Source organism: Cyanistes caeruleus, chromosome 3, assembly GCF_971803275.1.
Source record: "Cyanistes caeruleus chromosome 3, bCyaCae1.hap1.1, whole genome shotgun sequence".
Classification (NCBI taxonomy): Eukaryota; Metazoa; Chordata; class Aves; order Passeriformes; family Paridae; genus Cyanistes; species Cyanistes caeruleus.
In genome coordinates this window covers 81,247,438-81,272,607 of record NC_141703.1, presented here as the reverse complement: position 1 = coordinate 81,272,607, position 25,170 = coordinate 81,247,438, and the positions used below count along the sequence as shown (strand labels likewise).

The window sequence follows — 25,170 nt, the reverse complement described above, 5'->3', positions numbered from 1 at the left end:
AGCTGATTCACTGCTCCAGGTTTACACTGGAGTAACCCCACTGAAATAAGGAATTTCACTCCTCCAAAACCACAACTTGGGTCAGGCTCAGCTGAATGATGGACTTTTGTATTCATTCAGAAGATTAAATGGAGTCTCCCATGTGTGCCTGAGTCCTGCACACCTCACATAGGCAAAACAACCTCTGCATTATGAGCAACATGATGACAGAACTGGACACTGAAGGACTAGACTGCATAGCACCACAGAATTTCAGAAAGTACTGGCAAACTGGAAATAAGGTGTCTCCCTAATGACTTCATGAACTCGGCTCCAGTGGAAACTTTGCCTATATAAAGTTGATGGGACGAGGGATCTACATACAAATATTAAATTTATGTTACAGGGTGTAATTTGGCTTAAGAGGAATGTGCCTTTCATCTCTCCTGATTTTATTGAGTATTTTATTGCAATTCTTTCTTTATTAGTGGGAAAGCAAACCAGTATGTTTTAAAATTGTTCCCACTGTTGTGAGTATAAACTTCCTGAAGATTTTAGCCTGTTTGCAAGAGATTGACTAAAATAAAGATTTCTTTTTTTTTAGGTCAACATTTTCTTCTGGCAGACTGAGCCTGAAGTGCACTTTATTTCCCTTTAATTTAACAGCTCCAGCAGCTTTTCCAGTTAAATCGACTGTTCATTATTGAGCCCATTTATGAAGGGCTGTGCAGTGCAGTTTAATGAATCCCTGGCACAAAGCTCCCTTTCAGTGTAGGGAAAGAATAGCAGCCTATTTAGGTCCTGTAGGGCTGTATGTCAAAGGCTGCCTATAATACTTGTCAGGGAAGGGCAGAAATTCCCACTGATATAAGAATGTGCAAGAAATCAACTTTCACAACCAACTCGCCGATTAAGACGCGATCAGGAAATGAGTCTGTAGGTTGGGAGCGGTGACACCTGTTTGGGCAGCCAGATTTTCCCATAACTCGATAACCATATGGGCCATACAACCAGGAAGGGAAAAAAAAAGCCCTCCCTCCCCTGTCGCAGAGATTTTCTTACTTCACGCTGCCTTCCTGGTGCCGCGATGAAAGGAAAATGGGTGTTGTGAATTGTGAGAGCTGGGCTCAGTGCTGGAGTTGGTTTGCCTTCCCTAGGAGAAGGTTTTGCTAGTGATCATAAAATCATGGAACAGTTTGGGTTGGAGGGGACTGAAAAGATCACCTGGTTCCAGCCTCCCTGCAGTGAGCAGGGACATCTTCAACAAGACCAAGTTGCTCAAAGCCTCATCCACCTGACCTTGAACACTTCCAAGGATGGGAAATCAACCACCTCTCTGGGCAACTTGTGCCAGTGTTTCACAACTCATCATAAAACCTTTCTTCCTTATATCAGCCTGAATCTATTTCCTTTTGGTGATGAGGCACAGTGTGAGATGTTCCCTTCAGGCTGAATCCTGGTGGGATCCTGCCCCTGCGTGGCAGAGGATTTACCCTGGGGTTGGACACTGAGATGGGCGGCCCCATGGGCATCAGGAGGGCAGACAGAGCTTCTGCAACTGGCTCCAGTGAGGAGCTGCTCCACAGAAGTGCTGGCGCTGTAACGCGGCCCTCAACAACGCAAGGCTTCCTTGCTTGTGGAAACTGCTCTCCTTTCAGTGGTCTGCAAGGAAAACAAATTGTTCTTCTTGTGAAGGGCTTGACTGCGTGGCCATGAGCTCAATCTATGGCCAGAGCAAAGCCTTAGTGATCAGGGCATGCCCCTACTCCCTTTGATTCTCTAAGTGACTGTGCCCTGGTTCTCTAAAAAAGCCAATCTCGATGCCAAGGGCGTTACTCTCAGAAGCCTTGGTTCAACCCCAAGAGGGGGCTGAGATGCTGCTCCCTATAACAAGCATGAAAATGAAGAAAACTAGATATATTTCCTACACAAAAGTGGGTAAAAAAATAGCAGTAGAACCCCTGGAGCCCCTTAGTAAGCACCGAGTGCTCTCCTGTGGGATGAAGGTTTGGGGAGGTGGAAGTAATTATGCAGCCACTTCACTCACCTCAGTCTCTTGGGGGTAAAGTGGAGGGAAAAGGACATCTGGTCCAAAATTTTGTCTGGGGTTGGGGGTATTTTGTGGGTCTAATCCCAGCATTTCCTGGACATCAGACCCTGCTAGTGAGCTGGGGTGGACAGCTGGGCTCGAGAGTCACCATGCGTGGGCTGAGCATCAGCATCCTCAAACTGCACAGGTAGAAGACAAGCAGGCTCACACAGCTGCTGGAAAAGAGAGATGTTTTGCAGGAATAACCAAACTGCTATTTCCTTGGGAAAAAAAAAAAATAAAATTAAGTTTCTTTTACAAGTTGTTGATATCATGTGGCTTAGCAAATTTCCCTCCAGGCATTGCCCAACTTGGGGTAATCAGCTCTGCCTCAGAGAACACGGAGAATAAGCATGTTTAATGCAATTATGAAGGCTTTCTAAATCTCCAGATCTGGTTGAGAATATGTAAATTTGGCTGCTTAGCACAACTGAATGCAAACGTTCCTTTGCATGCCTGACAATTGTTTTAATACTCTCCGAGTTTTAGGAGGTAATAAAGTCTCCCGCTAAACCGTAGCTGAGCTCTCAAAGCTGTTTAATTGAATGAATTCAGCCTTACAGAAGAGAAGCTGGGGCTTTCAGCTCTTTTTTATCTGAGCCACCGGATATTTAGCCACTCTGCATATAATACCACCCAGACTCATTAACAAACCCTTTAGACAAGCCATGGAATATTGCTGCTACGATGCTGAAGCAGATACTAATTTGAGGACAACTTTGTTGCCGCTCTATTTAAATAATTTTGTGTTGCTCAGATAAGAAGCAGTCCCAGACTGCCTGCACAGTCCATGAAGGATAGTGACCCCCATTTTCTAGACCCATGTGCAGTTCAAAGTGGCCTCGCAGGGGATGCAAAACTATCTAGTGGAGCATACAGGGGATGTACATGTTGTTCTTTACATTTCCCCATCAATAAGGGAGCTTGGAGCAGGCTGCAAAGCTTGACAGGGTTTGACAGGGCCTGAGGGTAGCAGCTCGGGCCACTAATCCCTGTCAGTTGTATCTGAGCTAAGTAGTTTAAATCCACCTTCTATGTAGACATATTCATTCTGACATGGAGAGGTGCATAAACTTCCCATAGCCCTCTGCCTACCAGTGGTTTTTGGCTTTCAATTACACAGTTACAGCAAGTGAGTTCCCAACTAAGAGACTCTGTGAGACTCCAGCTAAGCAAGTTTTGCAAAGGAGACCTGGTCCAGATGTGCCAGCACCAGAGCCAAGGCTGTGCCTGGGGCTGTAGGTTCTGCCTCCTGCTGGGACCCTGCTGAGACCTGCTGAGATGCTGGTGAGAGATCAAGAAAATCAGCCGCCTTGTTTTGTAGAAGATATTGAGCCTCCTTCTCATGAAAGATGTGCTTTCTCCTCTTTTCTCCTTGCAATATTTGCTTTGTATTCAACAAGTGTTTCAAACCACAGTTAGGTGAATTTGGCTGGTTTTTTCCATTTTACCACTAATTACAGTCCTAGAAGCCGGTCTCACTTTCCTTCTGCAGTTTTTCTTTCTGTTTTTTCCTTCCAATACAAAAGTGCTGTATTTCTAATGAATTGATGCAGACCACGAAAACCCACTTACATTTAATTCCAAATCAGATATGGATCTTCATTCAAATTTGGACATATAAAATCACTGAACATAAATCTGGAGCTGTGTTGAGAGTTGTTCTGCATCAATGTAAGAGTTTTCTGAAGGCAAACTGAAATACCTTTTCCCCGTAAAAAAGACAAGATAGTTCCTTCAGGAGCTGTTACCAGTACTTTAAGTAGCCACTTCACTAACTTTTCTACCCTCCATATGGAAGATATATACTGCTGCTTCACTAAATCCGTGTGACACTGCAAGCGTGGTGGTCAGGGTGTCCCTGCCCACTGTAAGGGAATTGGACTCCATGATCTTTGAAGTCCCTTCCAATCCAAACCAATACATAATTCTGTGAATTTAACTCCATGCACCCCAGTCATTTGAAATCTCTACTGGATCACAGCTCTAGATTTTCTAAATACATGACTAGACAGAGAATACGCTACGTAATGTGCATAGCAATGAGCCTGGAAAAAAGCATCCTTTACAAATCAGTCTAAGTGTGTGTATCCTGGCGGCTGTCAGAGCAAGAGCACGGCCCCGTGCCCTTGCACCCCGAGCTGTGCAAGCGCCGGACCTCACCCCAGACAGAGGAACATGTTTTCTGCCTGAAAACATGAGCAGCTTCAGAAGGGGGGATCAAGACTGATGGGGTCTGAAGGATGCCGTGCCCCTGCTCTGGGGTGCCAGCGTGTGTTTGGTCAGGGGATGCCTGTCCGCCTGTCCCAGGGTGCCTACGTACTCCTGTCCGGCGGGGTTGAGTATCTGTCCTTTGGCGGGAGTGCCCAAGCCCTGGGGTGATGCTCGTCCCACCCGGGTCGGTCGGTGGGTGGGTGGGTGGGTGCGGCCAGCCCGGCCCGGGGCTGCCGGCGGGGAGGCGGGGAGGGCCGGGGCCAGCCCCGCTCTGATCCCTCCTCCTCCTCCTCCTCCTCCTCCTTCCCCGCCCGCCGCCTTTTCCCCGCTGCCGCTGCCGCCGCCCGCCGGGCGCATCCCAGCGGAGTCCGTCGGAACTCGGGGCGGCGGCGTTCGCCGCCGGCCATGGCCGTGCCCGCCGCGCTGCTCAGCCCCCACCACCTCCTCTCCTTCTGCTTCCCCGCCGCCGGCGGGCTCCTGGGCTATGCCGACCTGGAGAAGGGCTACGAGGGCGGCGGAGGCGACGCGGGGGACTTTAGAGAAGCCACCCGGGACCTGCTCAGCTTCATCGACTCGGCTTCCAGCAACATCAAGCTGGCGCTAGACCGGCCGGTGAAGTCCCGGCGGAAGGTGAACCATAGGAAGTACCTGCAGAAGCAGATCAAGCGCTGCACCGGCATCATCGCCGCCGCCCCGCCGCCGCCGCCCGCCGCCTGCCCGCCCTCCGCCTGCCCCGCCCGGCCCCCGCCGCGCCGGGAGCCCGCGCAGGCGGCCGGCAGCAGCCTCCAGAGCAAGAGCCTGGCCGCCCTCTTCGGCTCCCTGCAGCGGGGCCGGGGCGCGGCGGGCGGCGCCGAGGCGAAGGCGGGCGGCGGCGGCGCGGGCGGCGGGGAGAAGGCGGCGGGCGGCCCGCGGAAGGTGCCGCTGCGGGACCGCAACCTGCCGCCCTCCTTCTTCACCGAGCCGGCGCTGCCCGGCCCCGCCGCCCGCGGGCCGCCCGCCAAGGAGCCGGAGAAGGGCGGCGGGGGCGCCGAGGCCACCGAGTTCTTCGAGCTGCTGTGCCCCGAGTACGGCGCGCTGCTGCCCGAGCACGCCGCCCCGAGCGACGCCTTCGGCGGCCGCCTGCCCGCCGAGCTGGGGCTGGAGCACGGGCTGTACGAGCTGCCGCTGCCCGCCGGGCCGCACCCGCTGCTGGGCGGGCTGCTGTACCCCGAGGCGCCCTGGAGCCCGGCCGCGCCCTGCAGCCCGCCCAGGAAGGCTCCGGCCGAGCCGCTGCGCCCGCTCTACCCCGGCGGCGCCGAGCCCGTGCCCGGCGGGGGCGGGGGCGAGGAGCCCGGAGGGCACCTGCCCGCGGGGTTCGCCCCCTTCTTCCCCGAGTGCCCGCTGCCCCCGCCGCAGCCGCCCTACGACTACGGCGGCGGGTACCACCGCGGGGGCTACCCCGGGCTGTAGGGCGGCCGGGGCTCGGGGCCCGGGGCCCGGCGAGGCGGGGAGCGGAGCCCGGAGCCCCCGCGGGGGCGGACGGACGGACGGACGGACGGACGGACGCTGGGACAGCGCGGGGGCCGCACGGAGCTCCGCACGGCCCGCTGCATGTGAGAGCCCCGCACCCGAAACCGCGGCCACGGCCCCCGCAGGATTCACCCTTCAGCACTGCCAGTCTCCTCCTCCTGCGGTTTGGGCGACGCTGCAAATAAAATGTGAAACTCTGGGTTTCTTCAGGTGTTTCTGTACTGGCCGGTGCTCCCCTTTCATCCTCCTTCCTTAGGGCCGGGGCCTGGCTGGCTGTAGGCGACGCGGGGACCGCTCGTCAGTGGTTCCAGTGTAAAACTAAAGCTCTTGTCAACACCTGAGGTGCGCTTAACATTTGTCCCAGGCTCACGTTTGTCACGAGTGCTGGCAGGTGTTCAGCTGAGGACACAAGAAGGCGAGAAAAATGAAGCAAAATTAAAAATGCTGCTACCAAAACTCAGTGTCCTGAAATTTTAACAGCGTCTTGCAGGATCTTGCAAACGGCGATTTACAGCGATTCGTAAATTAATTGGTGGTGTGAGTTCGGGACAAAAATGTACTGTAGCCACTGCGGCCATGTGATTCCTACAGACTGTTGGATTTCTTCCAGGAATGTGTCAAAGCTCAGAAAGCAACGCGCTTCGTCTCATTGTGTACAGGAGATTATCTGATAATCATTTAAGTTATGTAAAAGAGTCTATGATAGGTCCTATAAAAATAAAGCTACACAATAGATGCGAGATGTGTGGTTGTTACTGCTGTTGAGATGCGGCGTTCAGGGGGCTTTCACCGTGCCTCCATCCTCTGTAATGGTTTCTTGGCAGGAGTTAAGACAGGCAGCGGGTTTTGTCTTTTCTAAATCTTTTGAAATGCTGTATTTTATCCACAGCGACCCGTGCTGGTTTTGCCTTCATTTGTACCGTCGGTTTCTGTAACTCCACAGAAAGAAAGGAGCGATAATACGCTACAAAGTCAAGGGATGAAAATTGGTACAGTTATGAAAACAGATTAAAATGCTTGGAGGTTCCTATTGAGATGCAAGTTCTCAAAGGCAATCTCGCAGTCTGGCTCCCTGCCAGCCCCATGTGGATTGTTTGTTTTTTAAAAGGGATCCGCATAGGGATCAGCCTGGGGTTTTACCCTCGGTGGTGACAAATCCTTGTGCCTTCTGTGTTTTAAAAGATAATGTGAAAGGTAAAGCAGTTTTTTTCATTCTTCAACCCAGATTTAACTTTTAAGAGATTTGGGGTCACCATGCTTGGAAGTGTGGAGAGGTGAAGCAAAATCTTTTGGAAATAAACTGAGATAATTTGTTTTGTCAAATGTCTTAATTTTACTTTTAAAAGTGAGAGCTGTAACTGCTGCCTCCCCTTTCCTCCTCACAAGCTGCCCAAGGTCTCCACAAGCTGTAGAGAAAGGAGCCCCCACGGATGAACGTCCACATCTGATAGCTGAGTGCTGTTGAGGAAATGCACTTTTCAAGAACTATTTTGCAGCAGTTTATTTCACTCAGCTTCTCGAGAATGGGGATCAATGGGCAGCCTGTCCAGCCAAGGTAGCTACAAATTAGGTTAATCCTGCCATGCTGCTGGTGTTGATGATGGGACAATGTTCTGCTCTGTCAGCTCTGTCCTGCCTTCTTCAGTTTGGCAAACCTCCCAGTCTGCATTGGTGAGCTCCACACTGCCAGCTCCCAGCAGAACTTGCATCTGAGACTGGGCAAGACCAGCTGAGGGGTTATTTCAGGTGGGGATGCATTGTATCATTTTTTTTGTTTGTTTAGCTCCTGCTTTCAAGCATGTGAATTTGCAGCATGTCTTGGCAGCTGCTCAGAATATTTCAGCCTGATGGTGCTGTGCTAACAATCTCAGTACCCGCTTTTCTCCCCTGAGCTGTGCACCTAAGATTTGTTTCAGCAGGCTGGGCAAATGATGGGAGAGCTGATAATGCACTGGTCTCTGCTAAGGAACAAACACACCTTTTTTAGGGTTTATCTCATAAGCTCAGTAGGCAAATGTGTATGAACTGGGGATTTCATCCTGAAGACTTTATAACAGCTGTCCTGTCAGCTGTCTCACAGGTGTCAGTGAGATTTTGCTCAGAAAAAGTAAAAAAGAGGCTTTCAGGAATTAGTTCTGGGATAGACATTGCAAACTGGGTCTGATTGCCTGCAGACCTCACCTTCTTATTCCAAGTAGCCCTGAAGGGCCACAAATCCAACCAGCTGGTGGCTTTTGCTCATTTGGTGCTCTTCTGCCTTGTAGAAGGTGACCTGTGGTGCTCAGAAGCTGAGCATCAATTGGCCTTCTTGGGTTAGACCTTGTCTAAAACCAGTGGGAGAAGCAGCTCTGAGGGTGCCAGCAGAGCTGGGCTGATCCAAGGCTGGGGTGGCAGCCCATTCCCAGGGCTGCCAGGTGGGGAAGGTTCTTTGTGGGCTTGCAAGAACTTTGGGTCAGGCTCTGGGAATCAAGCTGACTGAGCAGAAGCTGCAGAAGTCTCTTCAGCTTAACCTCTATCCTGCTGTAGTTCCTTAAGGAGGATGTTCAGATTATAGGGGCTTGCACTGAAAGAAAAAAAAAAAAAAAGGATATCTAGAAATCAGAGCTCTTCAAAAGTATGGTTACATTGCTGCCAGAGGATGCATTTGTATTTGAGGAGTACCTGGCATGGGAAGTCTGATAAGCTTGGAAAGGAGCTTACAAACAGCTTTCCCCCACAACACAGACCAAACAAAGAACTTTTGTGTAACTCCTGAGGAGTGCTGGAGCCCCTCTCCCCGCTGTGGAGGTGGTGAGGGCACCTGAAGAGCCCAGGGGTTGCCATCTAGTGAGGCTGTATTTTTGATCTCCTTTGTGCATGTGTGGGCTCTTTTTGTTGGGTTGTTCCCCCCAGCTTGAATAGAGCAGGCAGTGAAAACATCACCTAATAGTCTCACTCAGAAGGACCCTTGGGAAATTGTTTTCTCTTCTGAAACGCTGAAGATCATCATCCTAAGCATCTGCAAGAATAAAAGCTTTTGTAATGGAGCAAGATATTTTGGGGTTTCTTTATGCACTTTTATAAGAAGTCTGTCCCTAAGGACTAAAGCTGATTCTTCTGTCTTAAAAGAAGCGTGTCCCTTTGATAGGAAACGGGTTCTGTTTGGTTGGATCGAGGTCAGACTACCAAAACTGTTTAATTTTACAAAGCCTGCACTGAGTTTCTCAGATACACTAAAGTCCATTTTATTGCTTGTGTATTTTACACATACTGCCTGACATTACTGGAGATTTTGATGGGTAAGCATACATGTGTTAATTTTTCATATATAGTCAAAGATGATAAAGGGAGATGACTTGATTCTCATTTTAAATGAGGGAATCTTAACCTTTTCTTAATGGTGATTTACTGACAAATAAGTAAGGGTTCACCATGAATAATTACTACTGTGCCTCGGTATTTTGTGACTTAAATGGTCTGGGTCTATTCCAAAGCCACTTTCTGAAAGCAGAAAGATTCCTTGTTTTAAAGTGTTTTGAAGCAGGCTCATTAACTATTTCATGGCCTGAGCTTGGGAATGCTCTAGTACAGCCTGGCCGTTGATGATGAGTCATCTTTACTGAGCTTACATAGCTGATCAAAGTGTTAGTGAGAAAGATACAGAAGTTTACTGTAAACTCTTTGTTTTCTGACTTTCTAAATAAACTGCTTTTGGCAACAGTGCAAAAACTGAAGGTCATTCTGCACTTACTGGCAACAGGAGGAAAAAGGTGGTGGAGCAATTCTGTAGGGATGTGCAAGAAATTCAGATGAGACTGTGAGAGTTCAAGCCTACAAGCCTGACTATATGAAGTGAGAGCTGGGAATGCTTTTAGGATAGCCTTGTGTCAGTCAAAGAGGCTGGTGAACATTCCCTTAAAATCCAGTTATATTTGTAACACATCTACATAAGCAGATAAAAAGAGAGTGTATTACAATGTATCCCCTGTTCTGTGGGGGTAAAGATTGGCAGGAGATTGCTGAAAGGTGAAGGTGTTTTATAATATTTTTCAGTACTTCACTGTAACCCTGATTATCCCCTTCCTGGCAGAGAACTACTTCACCAGCCTGCAGGTTTTTAGGCTTTTATGCTTTTTGGACCCCCTCCATATGAAATGTAAATGTGTGGTCAAAGCCATATTTTTTAGGGTTGTTATGGTCCACAGACCTACAGTTGTCCAGATCACAGACTCAATGTCACTGCACTGCTGTCAGTGGAATGTATTTTTAATTCCTTGAATTGGCCAGTGTGGGATTTGAAGAATAGGCAGCATTTCCCAAATGATCCTTCACCTTTCCTCCACTGAAACGGGGGAAACAATTTCTACAGTATGTGTCACCCTCCCAGAGGCAGCTAAAACTGCAGGATTTACCCTGTGCTCCCTCCAGGTACTCCCCAACAACACTGGGCATATAAGAAAATGTGGACTGGTCTGAACTGAAGGAGGGAGGAGAGGCATCAGGATTTGTAGTAACAGGTTCTGGTGTGCCTTTAGTGCATGTTTTGTGTGCTAGGATGTCTCCTGGTGGGCATTTTAGACTGCTTCAGCCTTAGCAGCTAATTGTAATTCATTCAGTGGGCTCTGCTGAACAAATTCTGGCAAATCCTGCTGTGCCAGATGAAGAGGTGACTGTCTCCATTTTCTGTCCTCTTTACTGTAGGTGCCATCCCTTAGCTACATGCTGAAGAGAACTGTACCTGTGCCTCTGTTACTACAACCTGTGATCAGTGCCCAAGTGCATCCTCAAGGAGGGTTTGGAGTGAAGTGGGGGCAGTTTGGCTTAGCCCAGGAATGGCTGGAGCTCAGCTCAGCCATTTCAGCCACAACTACATGAAGCAAATCTGCTGTCAGACTGGGAGTGAGTTAAACCTAGAACAGTGGGCAACAAATCACTTTACTGGTAGCTGTAGATGGGGGAATACATACTGCTCTCTCTTGGAGAAGCTAGGCATAATTGTTACTAATTTTTTGTTCAGCTTCATAAAAGATAGAGGCCCACAGCTTCAACCCTCTGTACCTCCACAGTGGAGAAAGCTCAGTGAATGTTTTTTAATTTGATGTTGTCACCAATACTCTTCAAACAGAACAATCCTGCCTGAGAAGCTGCTGGACCAATGATGGTGTCACAGGAGAGATTTTGTCCCTTCTTTAGAAACTGCAGGATGTGATACAGGCTCCTCTGTACCACAGGATAAAGGAGAAATTTATAGGGACTGATCCCCATGGCTCATTTCATCATGGCTGTATGATTACAGCCTGGGTGACTACGGGTTGGGCTGGACTCTGGCAGATCTTGTTTCAATTATACCAGCAGTGTTACAGTTCTGTGGTCAAATCCCCTCCCATGCCAGCAGTCTCTTCCCTGCCAGAGGTTTGTCAGCTAGATTTGTTAGGTTTGGAGTAAACAGCCCTGGTATTCTCAAGATACAGAAAGCAAAGATCAGAGGAGTAAATTTTGCTGAAGCTTAAACGAGGAGAAATTCCATCCTTCTACCATCATTTTTCATCAGTGGGTAACTAATAAGGAATTTTTTGCATAGAAACACCTCACAGTAGAACTGGGCTTCAAATAACAGCTATAATTGCTTCTGTGCACTCCAATAATTGCATATAAATCAATTACCACCATTTTAGGTATTTGAACAGCTCGCTCTATGAAGAAAAACCTTTCTTTCCTGTTTAATAGCCAGACCTTTAGCTTCTTTGTTTATCCACATATCTGGGACAAATGATTCAAGCTCAGCCATTAATTAGTGATTTTATCAAGATTTTCCTTTCAGGATGGAAAGGTCATCACACCCTTGAAATGCCAGCAAAACAAATGTCTCCCATTTGCACATGAAGCCAGGGCTTGTGAGGAAGAAGCCTCAGAACAAGACTTAAAGGGTAGAGGCTTTATTTAGGGCAGCTACTTGTAAGAACATGCCTGGTGTTCCTAATACAAAAGTGATGGCCAGACATCCTTTTTTCCTAAAGTCTGTGATTAATTCCTTTTATGGCTTAGATGATCCTTAACACCTAGAGGCAGCTGACAGAACACCAGGCACATGGGCTGAAGTAAAAAGTCAGGCCAGAGGAGGATGGCCCTGACTTCAATATGATTTATTTTTATAGTATTGTCCAGAGCCCCTTGGGTTGTCAGAGCCACACACTGGTTCCTGGATGCCCCTGGAGATAAGCCAGTGCTACAGCCTGTGGCAACTCCAAGCAATGGGCTGTCTTGGCCAATAGATGGGCCCTGCCAGGGGAGGAAGAATACATTTTATTACAGGACAAATGCTACCTGGCTAATCCAGACCAACTGGAATTATAAATAAGATGGAATTTTGTTATATAAGAGGAGAGACATGAGTGATGAGGCAAAGAGAAGCAAAGTTGTTTTTCCTGGCAGAAGTAATTCATATATCAGGAAATTGCTAGGCTTGGTATTGTGTTTGGATGACATGATAATCCTTTCTGAGCTTGAAACAGGTATTAATAAATATACATTATTACCTGTATTTATATATTTTTTCTTGTGTTTATGCTAGTTGTATCACTGGTTTCAAATTACCTCATTTTTCAAAGAAGAAAAAAAAAGTAATTTAAGAATAGAGACTTTTTCTGCTGCTGATAGAAAATCCTGGAGCAGAGAAATCCAAAACGAGCTGCTAGAAATATCCTTACTTTAAATTAGACAAAGCACAGCAGCTAGAAGTCCCACACTATTCGACTTGAGTCTTCCCTACACTAATTTAGTCTCTTTTACTAGCTGATGTTCCTTGTAGGGCAGACACGCAGCAACTCCAACTCCAGTAAGTATTCAGTAAGTATTCCCTCAGCGGGAGTTCTTTGTACAAGACTGGACAAGAAAAGAAAATTCACTGCCTCTGGTTAAGTGCCTGGTAAAATGAGAGGTACGGCCGGCAGGACCTTCTCTGCTGGGGAAAAGCTGTGCATAGAAGTCCTCTGCAGCCCTCAAGTGGTTCCCTTGAATCCTGCACGGTGGCAACACAGGGCCCTGGGCTTTGGCAAGGAACTCTCAGGGCAGGCATAATGTCCCCATAAAAGGCTCCCACCCAACTTGCTCTGCTCCCCCAGGCCCCACCTTCCCTTCAGCCCCACCAGTGCAGGGAGTGTGTGCTGGAAGAGCTGCCAGCAACCCCTCTGTTCTTTCCCAGTTCTGGTCAGGAGCACCCATCCTGCTGGGCTAATATTCAGCAAGGCATGACAATTGTCACAAGGCTGGGGGAGGCCTCCCTGGAACTCTGTGACACAGGGACTCCCAGGGGAGCCCTTAGCAGTGTCCATCAGGAGCTGCACCAACGGGATGGATGCCTCTATGTGGTTTTGGGGGCGTCCTGGTCTCTGGCTTGGCTGTCCCCTCACTCTTGTTCTCTTGAAGGGCCAAATGAACTGAGGAGGGGAGGGGGGGGTCTGTTGTCGCCACGGGGCTGAGGGAGGTTTTGGGGTTTGTTTCTATGGGGTGTGGCAGATGATAGTGCCAGGCTGTGTGACCCATACACCAGTTTGGGTTGGTTGAGACTCCCCAACATCAGGGACTTCAGGAGCAGAAAAGAGCAGTGTTTCCCAAGTGTGCAACTCTCCCAGGGGAATGCACACACTCCCACTACATCCAGAGAGCCACAGGCAAAGCGTGGCTGTCATGTGTGAGGGATGGCCACGTGGATTCAAGCTTCCTATGGGCATTCCCAGTATCAATGGGATTCTGTGTTTCTGAGGTGGCCCAGGTAGCTTATCCCAAGGCAGCTGAGAGCAGGCAGTATGTTAAGCAGTCAGCAATCAGCAGTGCTGACTGACTGGGATGGGTTGCAGTCTGTCTCTCTCCTTGGAGTACCCGCTGCCCACCCTGGACTCCATTTTATTCCCTTCTGACATGCTCCCCCAAACAAAAATCAGTGGCAAGTAAAAAACTACTTGGACTCATTTACTTTTATCATTCTGCAAGCCTGGAGGTGTGTTATATCAGCAATATATGACATAGGCCACAGGCCACAGGAACCGATGGCAAAAAAGAGAGAACAATTCTCACAAAACATTATATATTTTGTGTTTGCATGGCTGCGGGGGGCCACCCGTAGTCATCAAGAACAAATGAATCGTAGTCAGAGCTGTACATGAGCTGTTTCACAAAGGTTTCCTTGTCTGCTGGCTCAGGGTACCAAGAAGCAAGGCCATGCTTGTAGGCCCAGTCAGCAATCTGCAAAAAAGATAAGCAAAATGAGCTGCTGAAACAATGCTGGCACGTTATGAAGTTGAAACCAACTGCAGTTTGGCCCTGTCTGTGTTTTCCCTCTTTCCTCCTCTCAGAATTGTACATTGTTTTCTTTTTTTCTCTTTGTGAGCCAACTGGACTTCACCCTCACTTGGGTGAGGGAATGCAAGCTGCCTGCAAGCAGTGGCTGGTGAGAAATGCACCCCTGTGGCCTGGCAGAATGGTTGGGGTGCGCAGGTGAAGAAGGAGAGCAGCCCTTTGGCCAGCTCTGCTCACACCTGTAAGCTCCTTAGCTGTGCTCTGCATCCATCAGCAGCTCTGAGCAGGCCAAGGAGATTCTCAGTGTGTGTCTCTGAATTACAGATCTGATGTATACAGGGAACCAAACCCATAATTGGACAAGTCCAGATCTGGAATAGTATTTATTTATATACTTAGGTCCCTACTAAATACAGGAGAAAAGGTTCCAAAATAGCAATTTGGAACCTAAAATCTTTTGGTAATTTGAATCATGTTTGAATTTGACTCTAAATCTCACTTTTTGAAGTGCTGAAGACTCACAGCTTCAAGCAATAAAGCAGAGCTTTGTGAGCTGTGAGGCACCCAGAATAAGAATGTATTTTTCACATATGGGTTTTTATGATGGAAAAAATCAAAGCAGCAAGTATGGCCAGAATAATTCCTGAGAATAACTGCTTTAGACTTTAGAATAAATTGAATTTAAAAAACACATACCAAAAATGATTCCGGAGCATTTTCTGCCCTCCTTACCATGAAAAGTGGAGATAAGAATGGAAATACTCACTTTCACAGCAATTTTGAGAGACACTTCTCTGATGTTGCCCAAGGGGGGATAGAGTCTTCCTTCTGCAAGATTCTGCTCTGTCACCTCAGCAGCAATAGTCTAGAAAGAAGAGGATGGTAGTTTATAGAGACAGTCTCAAGCACATCCCACATTCTCTCACGTTACATGGTATGTGGCTGAAACCTCAGCAGCAGCAGGGCTGGGACTGGTCCTGAGTGGGAATTGTGACCTGTTCAAACACAAATTTCATCACAGACTTCAGACTGGAGCCAGAGTGGGGAAGTGCTGTGTTAGGGCAGCAGGTGTGGAGAAGGAGAACCCTGTCATGGCTCCTGCACCTCTGTAGGTGTAATGGAAGCATGAGCTTTCCCTGAGCCAGGAGAAAGCTGCAGTTTTTTGCTGAGGCTGAGCCATTTCCCCTCCATGCATTGTCCTGGGCCAGATTCTTTAAAACACCTGAAGTCGACAGGTGTGCCTCTTATCATCTTTTTACAGTATCAGTTAAATGTCAGTTGGAAACCTCTGCTGTGATGAGGAAGATTTCATCAGAGATGTGCCGGATCCCGCAGGTAGTGACTCCCAGTGCTACTCCTGGAAAGACGTAGGCGTTGTTTCCTTGACCAGGGAAGAAGGTCTGTCCACTGGGCAGGGTTACCTTTGGGAATGGACTCCCACTTGCAAATATTCCCCGGCCCTGATCAAAGAGAAAGAAAAAAGCATTCAGATTTGGAAGAAGAGTCTTTGATTTCTGCTGCTCATCATGATCTGTGCTCAGGGGATGCTGGTGACAAAGTTGTGAAACCTCAATCAGCAGAGGTATCTCCACCAGAACCACCAGACACTTTAGGAGGACCCACCTCCCCAGAGCCATGATCAGGGCCATGGAAAGGGCCTCCAAGCACTGAGCATGTGTTTGTACTGACAGTGTTCTGATTTTGCTGAGGAGTCTTTCCATCAACCATATAGGGAGTGTGGAGACTTGTGTGGGATAAAAGTCTGTGGCTGTGCGACTGTACTGGCCATGGGCAGGTGGTGGGGAAGGCAAAGGAAGGAGTGAGACAAGGGCTCCTCTCTCAAGCCAAGTCAATCCACATGACTGTAATTCAGTGACACTGGGTCTAAGCTGGGTGATGAAATAGTTACACAAACAACTAGGCTGGCATAACACAGGGGACAGAAACTGGAGAGGACAGGATGGGACATCTCAGACAGCTGTGGGTGAAGGAGGCAAGCACTTTCTTTAGAAGATCACTGAATAATTCAGGCTGGTAGGGACCCAAATTCTTGCTCACAGCAAGGTCAGCTATGGAATCAGACCAGGTTGCTCAGGGCTTTACCCAGTCCAGTCTTGAAAACGTGCAAGGACAGAGAGTGCATGAGCAATCTCAGCCCCACCTCCCGACCCTCCGGACAGCGCGGAAGCTTTTCTTTACAACCAGCTCCAATGTCTGTTATTTCAATTTATGCAGGCTGTCACTTGTCTGCCAGCATGCCCCGCTGGGCTGTCCTGGCTACAGCCAGGCCCCGAGCGCCCTGTGCCGAGCGGTACCTGGGTGAGGCGGTAGCACTGCTCTGCTGTGCACTCCGCTTTGCTTGTAGGATTGCTCAGGGCGAACACGATGGGCCTCTCATTGAAGGCTGCCATGTCCTTCAGCAGCTTCTCAGTGAAAGCTCCTGCAACAGCCGCGACACCTGGAACAGCAACAGCAGAGTGAGGCGGTGCTTTCCCACTGCCCGACTCCAGTGCTTTGGGCTAGTCCCTCTGGGATTGGCGAATGAACTGTGGGAGGGAACCAGCTTCATCTCTGGAGATGCAGGTGGCAATGTTGCTTTCTCATATGACAATGAGATTAAAAGCCCGTCTCAAAATAAAGCCCTCTGCTCCTCCAGGCAGAGTGGGCACCAGTGTTTTGGACAACCTTACTGTAGCACTCTGACTCCCAAAGGCCTTCCTGAGGTGCCTGTTGTCATCCTCGTCCTGCCCAGCTTGACAGGGCCAAGTTTGTTGCTTGAGAGCCCCAGATCCTGCCTCCTCCAGCACCTCCCTCTACAGCTCTGAAAGAACTCCTACAGCTCCAGAAGTGAGGAAGCCTGTGCCCCATAGTTAATGAAAAAAGAATATGGAGAACTCAACCAACAAAATGGAGGTGAAAAAAAGTTCATTTTGTTTTGACTAGGAGAACAAAAGGAGACTCTAGAAGAGACAGAAACTCTCCTTAGAATTGAATTGACATAAAGAGGTCATATTAGGTGAACTCCACCTATAATTGCTGTAGGCTTCACTTTCTGCACAACCTCTTCCAGTGTGTCCACACTGGGGTGGTCCTGGGCAAACATTTCTTTCTCATGGTTCAGGTGGCTCCTGCCCTGTAAGGAAAAAGGAGACAAACTTTGGTCTGTTGGCAAAAGGTGGACACATAACACAGTAACTCATCTTCAATTCATTTCATCTCTCAGCCCTCTACCTAAAGCAGTTTCCACATAGCAGGACCCCAGCATCAGCCAGTCAGGCATTGAGTGGCTGGTGTAATGTCACACTGGGCTGGCCTCTGCTCCTCTCACCCACTGAAGCACACTGACTGTGCGGAGGAAGAACCTGGTTGCCATTCATTTGTACATAAAGCACAAGTGTCCTCCAGTCTGAGAAGGGACATGGGCAGAGGCCCTGGGGGTACAGGGAGTGAAGAATTGAGCTAGACCAAGCTGGGTCACTGAGCAGGACACAATTTTGCTGTGGTAATACTCCATATGATGGGCAAGACTTCCAGCACTGCTTGAGGCCATGGCCAGCAGGGTATGCTTCCAATTGAGAGGCCTAGCCCGAAGTGTCATCTTTAGGGCAGCCAGTGCTGCTGGCACACTTGTCACCATGAGACCCAGTCCTCTGAAAGCAGGAGCAACAATGCTGACACCAATAAAACTGCAGCCTTTACTTCAGGGCTGAACAGGGGTCCAAGGTATCTGCCTCTGGCCTCTCTAGCTGACAATGGAAGGCAGGTGAGTGGAGCTGGAGTCTCCAGTTCTGGAGAAAATTCACCTTCACAAGCAGTCCCTTGGAGTCCACCATCCAAATTTTTTTTATGGCATCCTCTCGTGAAACTCCTTCCTTTTCCATGGCCATGAGGATGAGATGAGCTATGCCCAATGCAGCCTGAAACACAGTATATAAACACTTCAATGGGATATCATTATCTTTTGGGGGAAGATTGCACATGAGAGGTGGGCTGGGTCATCCCCCAGCACTGCACAAAGCAGGGAGACTTTCTGCTCCAAGGGTTGTGCAATGCCAAGGCATAGGGCTGATTTTAGCATTGTAAGTGCTACCATAAATAAAAACCCTAACAATCATTCAGCAGAGCAGATTGCAGGTGAGGCTGAAGAAGCAGAGGTTGTCTCCTTAATTTAAACCAGCTGCTGCAGGGGAGGAAAAGAGGCAGACACTTAAAAAGTGCTGGTGGCAATGTCAGTACAGAGGAACTCAAAGCTGAATGAGACTGCTGCATCTGAAATACGGCCATAAGGAAAGTCTTCTCCCATTCCTGCATGGGAAAGCAGTCCTGGACATGCTGTGTGTTTGGTCCTACAGCCATGCCTGGCCCTCCTGCCCAGATGGGGACTAAGAAGGCAGGAGGGGGACTCTGTGCCACAGACATGGTGACCAGCACAGACATGTCTGCTTGCAGGGGTGGAGAGAGAGAGAGCAATCTTTGTCTCAGTGAGGGATAGACAAATAGCAACAGACCTTCCCAAAGTCTCACAGGTGGGTGAGAGCTGAGACAAGTCCTGGACCAACACCTTTAGTCCATGGACCAGGCTTTGGAGGGTTCTTCCTCTCTCTTTGAGCAAGGCACCACACAGGCAACCTGGCTTCTGCCACGGAGCACTATGATTGACTCCAGACAGAAAGGTTGTGTTCTTACAGTTCTTTGAGTCTGAGTTCTTTGGACTCTGCTGCTAAAGAAATTATGGTTTACCCTAGACATCAACCCTATGAACTCAAACCAGCCTCCTTAATATTCCTGCCTCATAAGGGACTTCCCTAGAGGTACTTAAAGCCCCACTGACACATGGGCAGTCTTGTAGTATCCATGGAATCTGCCAAGGACTTGTGGGCCAAGAAATCACTGGAAGACTGTTGGTAACTTCCACACAGCAGCAAGATCCACCTGTAGGACCCAATCCTTCCCAGGGACAAGGAACGTGCTTCTGTGCGTCGTCCTCATGAAACCAAGCCTTGCATGAAGTTTCATAGTTGACTTTTTTCTCTCTAAATTAGAAGATGGAGCATATTAAGGTACAAGCTCAGGAACATTCCTACCTCTCCAGCTCCCAGGAAAACAAACTTCTGGTCAGAGAGCTTGTTCTTTGTGATCCTTAAGGCTGCAAAGATGCCAGCAACTGCAACAGATGCTGTGCCTGAAAGAGAGAAACACCATGAGATGGACATCCTGGCAAATGCACTGTCTACCTTGCAGATACACTGTCAGAAACTTTGTGGTAGGAATCATTCTCTTAGATTCTGTCACTGAAGGATCAGAGTGCCTTCCCTATGCTGAAATATTAACATTCGAATTCTCCTGCAAGGCTGGAGAACACAAATTTTCCTCCCTGTAGAGTAAAACGGATACCAAATCCTTGAATTCCAGGAAAAGTTTATACCTAACTTGCAAGGGTTTAAGATGCACCTGACTTCTCTAAGGTCACATAAGATCCCTGTAGCAGAGCAGTGGTTTGAACTTGGGTCCCCTTGTCAAAAACTCCTCTGTGATCATGGAATTACCATCCTCTTCTCCTATTTGCCTTCACAGCCCAGCATCACCATTTTTTTTACTCCTCTAACACCTTGATACCCTGACTCACAGTCATCACATCCTGCTGCTAAACATCAAGGAGTCATTGAGAACAGAAGTTGGTCCCAGATTAGTGAGAGACAATGCAGTAAATGGAGCAGAGTCCTGCTGTTACAGCCACTGTGGTATCTACAGCTTTCCATGCATGAAGGGGGGCAAATGTCCAGACTGAATAACCTGCCTTTACCCCACATAACTCACATATAAATCACATGCAACATTCATCTAATGTCCTGTCTCAGGTGAAGGAATATGGTGGAAATAAATCAAGTAAGGCACTGGCAGTATCTCAGCTCACCTGGGCAAGCTGGATGCAAGGGGACCTGGGAGCGAAGCAGGAAGTTTGATCACAGAATATGTAAATTGGAAGGGACCCATAAGGATCATAAAGTCAATTAGGTTTATTCCTTAGCATTTGAAAGAATATCAGTTTGGATATGCCCTAGTTTTGATCTGTTCCCAGTTCTAGTGCCGGTCTCTTCATTCTCATCTTTAGAAGCTTTGTGAGAAATCAGGGAGACCACAAGTAACGAGTCTTGTGGGGGTGGTCATGGCTGGGGCAGGCACCTTTAGGCTAATACACCTGATTTCACCCAATTTCCAGCATTTCCCATTTTGCTGTCTATGTAATCAGCCAGTGGTTCAGGGTTTCAAGTAGCTGGTGCTTCACTGAGGTTCCCTGCAGGTTCCTTAGGCCTGGGGTGCTGCAAGGCATCAGCAACAGCCTGGCTGAGAAACAGCAGCTGCTGAGCAGATGACCACAAGCAGTGACACCAGCAGATGGAGCTGCCTCCTCTCTGAAGGACCCAGAAAACAAATTCAGCTTTACCTGCTCTTTTTCTTTAGTGTAAAAGCCACAGGCAAGCTAGGAATCTGTTAGTATATCCCTGGGGAATGATTCATATTCTTATCATTTCCTAGCAAGCAGAAAATCTAATGTAAGTACTCTGCCAAAGAACTAATTTTATTGGCATGACTTACTTTGTTAAGGGAACCTATATAAACTACCCTGACAAAGAAAATCTTTATAGGCCAGACCAGAAGTATTTGTCAGTATAAAATGTGAAATATTTTGTGATTATAACTCATATGAGTTTAGTTCTCCAAAAGCTAATAATTAGCCTCCCTTGAGAGTGATTCAGGTTTAGCAGAGGTGACAGCAGCCACCCTCCTGCAGCAGATGTGGTATCCACACTGGCACACTGGTACAGAATGGCAGCATCACTTCACAGAACCATAGGATGGTTTGGGTTGGAAGGGACCTCAAAGACCATCTAGTTACAACTTCCCTGACATGAGCAGGGACATCTTCCACTAGATCAGGTTGTTCCAAGCCCCATCCAACCTGTCCTTGATCACTTCCAGGGATGAGGCATCCATGAATTAATGAGGGCACTGCAAGCATTCATGCCTTAAACACGAAACAGACTAGACTGATGCTTGATAGCTTTGTCAGCTTCTTTCTTGCAATGGATCACTTGAGACACTCACTTCAGCACCGAGGATGAATTCCCTTCATCAGCTCAGAAAAGTTTTTACCATTACATTTCCTGACCCAGACCATCTGAGTTCAGTCAGTTTAAAAGGGAGGTGATGGGGAGGGAACCAGCCACTGAGTGCCTTGTTGCTTCAGTATTAACATGTCACACAACTGAAGGAAGTGTACAAAGGATTTCCTCTTGCTCCTCCTGCACTAAATATCTACTTTTTAATACTCTCTTTAGAGTAGTATATTTGCCTAGTGAAATTCCACTGGACTAGGAAAATTACAGAGGAAGATAATGAGCATCCAAGAAATTTAAAAGAACATTGGATAACTGCCTAGGTTTTAGATTTTGTGTTTTATGGGTGTCACATAACGAGTCCATGCTCATTCTCTGTGTTATGATGAGTCCATAATCAGCAGGACTGCTTGGCATGCTGCCACAACAGATGCTGAAGATGGGACTCTAAACAAATGTGTATGATCCTGCTCATGCTCGTGCTAAAGCAGCCACCTGAACTGAGTCAAATGAAATGCACCCTAGAAGAGTCACTACTACCACATGTTTTTTAGAGAGACAAGGTAACTGGAAGACATGTAGGCACTTCTGTTACGGACATCTAATCTGTGCAGGAGGAGATTCCACCCTGTAACTCTGAACTACAAAGAAATGGGAAGAGACCAGGGTCCCCCAGTTGTCAGCAATGCCAAGCTTGTGACATGCAGTAGAATATGAACATCTATGTGTACACTCACACATGTTCACACACTGACTCCAAGGCTTACTTTGCACAGAAATCCCCAAATCCCTGTGTGGTGGGAGTGGGGAACTGATCAAAGTTAAAAGACCAGAAGTGAAACCATTACAGTGTGATGGTGTAAGTGCCAGGTCACAGCATTAGCAGTGAGAGATGCCTGGAAAGTATTGAAAAAACTGAAATGTAACTGGAGAAATATCTTGTTTCTCTTGGTCCTGACCCAGGCAAAACTGCTTTATACCCTGCGATTGTCAGGAAGTCTGATGGGACAAATGGCTGGTATTTGCAAACCCATTTAAGTGGGAAATGCTCTTGAGAGAATCAACAGAGGGAGGTACTTGAGGTACTTTTTAAAGGTGTCACTAGCAGGAATTTGACAAGTGGTGTGTATGGAAAGAAAGGGGGCATGGATTCCATCTGCAGAGCAGAGACCTGTGGGACTGGGTGTGCCATTACTCATCTCCTGCACTTGTACTGCAGTTTGACTAACAGCAGGAGTCTGTTCAGCTCTGCCACTCCTAATCCTCCTCTCGTTCCAATGTGTTTCTAATCCCTCCACGTCTCCCAAATTGCATCTCACCCCCATTACTCAAGTAATAAAGTTACTGTACCTTGGCCTTAGCTCAATATTTTTCTTTGATAATTACAATTTCTGAGCATGGAACAAGAGTATCTCTGTGGAGAAGAGTTCACAGCTGGTTCATGTAAAAAATTGGCTAATCATTGTGCTTCGGTTCTAAAAGAATCACAAAGTCAGACTGGGGTGAGGATCTCCTCACTATGGCAAGAAAAAACCAGCCATTCTTCAACATGTTGGTCAATCTGTTTTCCAAAGAGAATGAGTGCTGCTATTGTGGATAACTGCTTCCCTAAGTAATTAGCCAGCTTGGCTGGTCTGTATCTGAGGTGAGATATGGAGGGGTACTGAGAGAAGAAAGGAAACTGCTTGCAAACCATCCTGTCTATCCAAGACTTAAAGTAAGTGCTAAACATGATATCAACATAATAGCAAGCAGACCTCAGGACCTCTCTGGGAAGTCCACAGCAACAGAACCAGTATCAAAAGAGATATTTAGAACTAAGGCACACTCAGGAACATGGCCACCTCTGCAGGAAGCAATTTCTGGCACTCAGGCATATTCAGAATATTGTAAAATATTAAGGAAAAACCTGTGGGGTTGATGTTCCACTAGTAACACTGCAAGTGAGAACAAGCCCCAGCAGATGTCAGTGGAGGTACACTGGAGCATAACCTGAGGAAAGGATCTGCTCTGCAGCATGGCATGGGAAAGGCTGCAGCAAACTCCTATTCCCGGGAACCTGACCCTTCCTCAGAGAGGGGAGGGCAGGCAGAGGGGCCAGCAGCTCTGCACACGGAGTCACAGGAAGCACTGCACGAGTCACTGGGGAAAGCGCTGCCCGGTGCCGAGGTCAAGGCTGTGCTGTGGGTGCCAGCAGCCAGTGGCTAAGCAAGGGACACGGGGGAGAGTGTGGACCATGGGGGTGCTTGGGGCTAGGAGTCCTTTCATGCTGACACTGTCTTGTCACCTGTCCTCCCACCTCAGGAGAGCTGACTGAGCTGACCTGAGCATCACCACCATGCTGAATGTTTCCAATAGCAGCAGCAATGGGAACGTGCAGCTACACCACAGCCTGTTTCTTTACACAACACCTGTGTGAGTGATGCCCCTCTTCTCCACAGTACATTGGTGGAAAAGATGACCAAATTCAGCCTGATCTTTTATTTTTTGCTCTTGACCTGCCTGCTTACACTTTGCCCTGTCAAAACCATGCCAATATGAGGGCCCAGGGAACAGCAAATTCTAGTTTAACAGCTCCAGCAAAGGGCAGCCAAGGAAATATATCTAAATTTATGGATGAGGAGGAAGCCTAGGGCTTTTCCAAATTCTGGTTCACATTAACTCCCTGCAGCAGTTCCGCCCATTACTGGAAAGCAGAGTGGAGCTTGTCCAGATCCACTCCAAACGCATACTCAAAAGTCAAACACAACAAAGCTGGAGCAAAAAACTGACAAAATGTTTGTAGCTCAAGGTCTTCCCCTCCATGGCTGAGGGCTAGTGTTACCCTTCCCCCAGAGGGCCTCTGTAAGACATTAAAAAAAATAAACTTAGAAACGGTGCAGAGTTAGTCAACAAGAAGAGGACTAAAATACAAAGCATTGATGCACAGGATGGAACTTGCTCTCTTCAGGGTGACCCAGAATTGATGGTGGCATGAAGAAGAACTGCCTGACAATGGTGAAGCCTAATGAGGCCATCTCTAGGTTCCTGCTTTTAATCCTTCCACTGTAAAGTGCTTGGACTATACTGTGCATAACCTTAATGATGGGTTCTGACCACAGCAGCAGTGCCCTCCCTCCTGCCTGTGCAGTGCCAGCCTCCAACAGCTGTGCCAACGCAGGCCGAGCCCCTGAGGAGCACACACGGGCAGAGGCCATCAGGCAGCTGCCAGCACTCTGCAAGAAAGCATCCCTGTCCCCATCGCAGCACTGGGGACTCTGTGCATGCTCCTGCATACCAACAAGCTAAACCAGGTCAGAGCACTGCCCTTTCTTCTGTTCATTTTGCCTCCTCAGCCTGGACTTAAAAGATCACAGACAGCTTAACACAGAGGTGACCTGTGCTGTTCTTCACAGCAGAGAAGAAGTTGGCAATGGCATACAGTGGATGAGAAAAACAGAAAACAAGAAAAGCAGGAAAGGAAAGGGAAACAAATATAACAATTCCCAAAAGTGACAGAAGATATGGGCCTGATCTTTAGAGTGCTGCACTAATAAGCCAAAGAAACTGAGGCTCATTTACAGCCTGGAGTCCAATACTGTTCTGCTCTGGCTTTTGTAGCAGTCAGTGCGTGAATTCAACACAAACCCAGGAGCTGGCCCTTACACAGCACCAAGGGGAAATGCAGCAGCCTCTTCTGCTGTGGAGCACAGCAGGTCCAGAGGGACTGTTCATAGTGAGCCTCTACAGGACTGAGACCACCTTCACATCTATCTCCAGGCTGGGTAAATCCCCAGGGAAAGCGTGGTGCTCAGGGGCTGCCTGGCAAGACATTGCCTGCTTTGTTCCACAGTGCGGTACCGTTCCGCACCGCACTCCCTTCCTTTTGTGCTTCCCCCTCCTTGGCTTCCTGTGATAATTACCGATGCATTTTCCACGCCAGCTGAAACAACAAAGTAAGATACTGTACCATTTTAATCTGCTGAAATTAGTCACTGCTGAGCCAAG

At 48.1% G+C, this 25,170-nt stretch overlaps 3 protein-coding genes across 8 annotated transcripts in view; 2 read left to right on the top strand and 1 right to left on the bottom strand.

Annotated features, from left to right (window-relative positions):
- Window positions 1–1,368, top strand: part of PRCP (prolylcarboxypeptidase) — a 49,006-nt gene extending 47,638 nt beyond the window's left edge. For all 5 annotated transcript variants that reach the window (XR_015284854.1, XR_015284855.1, XR_015284864.1 and 2 more), the window contains one exon: window positions 584–1,368. The gene's annotated coding sequence lies outside the window, so the exon portion shown is untranslated. The remainder of the gene's footprint in view (window positions 1–583) is intronic.
- A 3,246-nt stretch (window positions 1,369–4,614) lies between these two features.
- Window positions 4,615–5,818, top strand: FAM181B (family with sequence similarity 181 member B). The gene has a single exon (XM_086882195.1). It carries the CDS (start codon window positions 4,688–4,690, stop codon window positions 5,729–5,731), a length of 1,044 nt encoding a protein of 347 aa, XP_086738321.1. The 5' UTR covers window positions 4,615–4,687; the 3' UTR covers window positions 5,732–5,818.
- Window positions 5,819–13,725: 7,907 nt separating this feature from the next.
- ME3 (malic enzyme 3) overlaps window positions 13,726–25,170 on the bottom strand; it is a 117,744-nt gene continuing 106,299 nt past the window's right edge. For both annotated transcript variants that reach the window (XM_086882194.1, XM_086882193.1), the window contains 7 exons: window positions 19,150–19,247; window positions 17,869–17,982; window positions 17,093–17,198; window positions 16,381–16,523; window positions 15,352–15,525; window positions 14,832–14,930; window positions 13,726–14,011 (listed from right to left, as the gene is read on the bottom strand). In XM_086882194.1, the coding sequence (XP_086738320.1) occupies window positions 13,850–14,011; window positions 14,832–14,930; window positions 15,352–15,525; window positions 16,381–16,523; window positions 17,093–17,198; window positions 17,869–17,982; window positions 19,150–19,247 (896 nt within the window). In that variant the 3' untranslated portion in view covers window positions 13,726–13,849. The remainder of the gene's footprint in view (window positions 14,012–14,831; window positions 14,931–15,351; window positions 15,526–16,380; window positions 16,524–17,092; window positions 17,199–17,868; window positions 17,983–19,149; window positions 19,248–25,170) is intronic.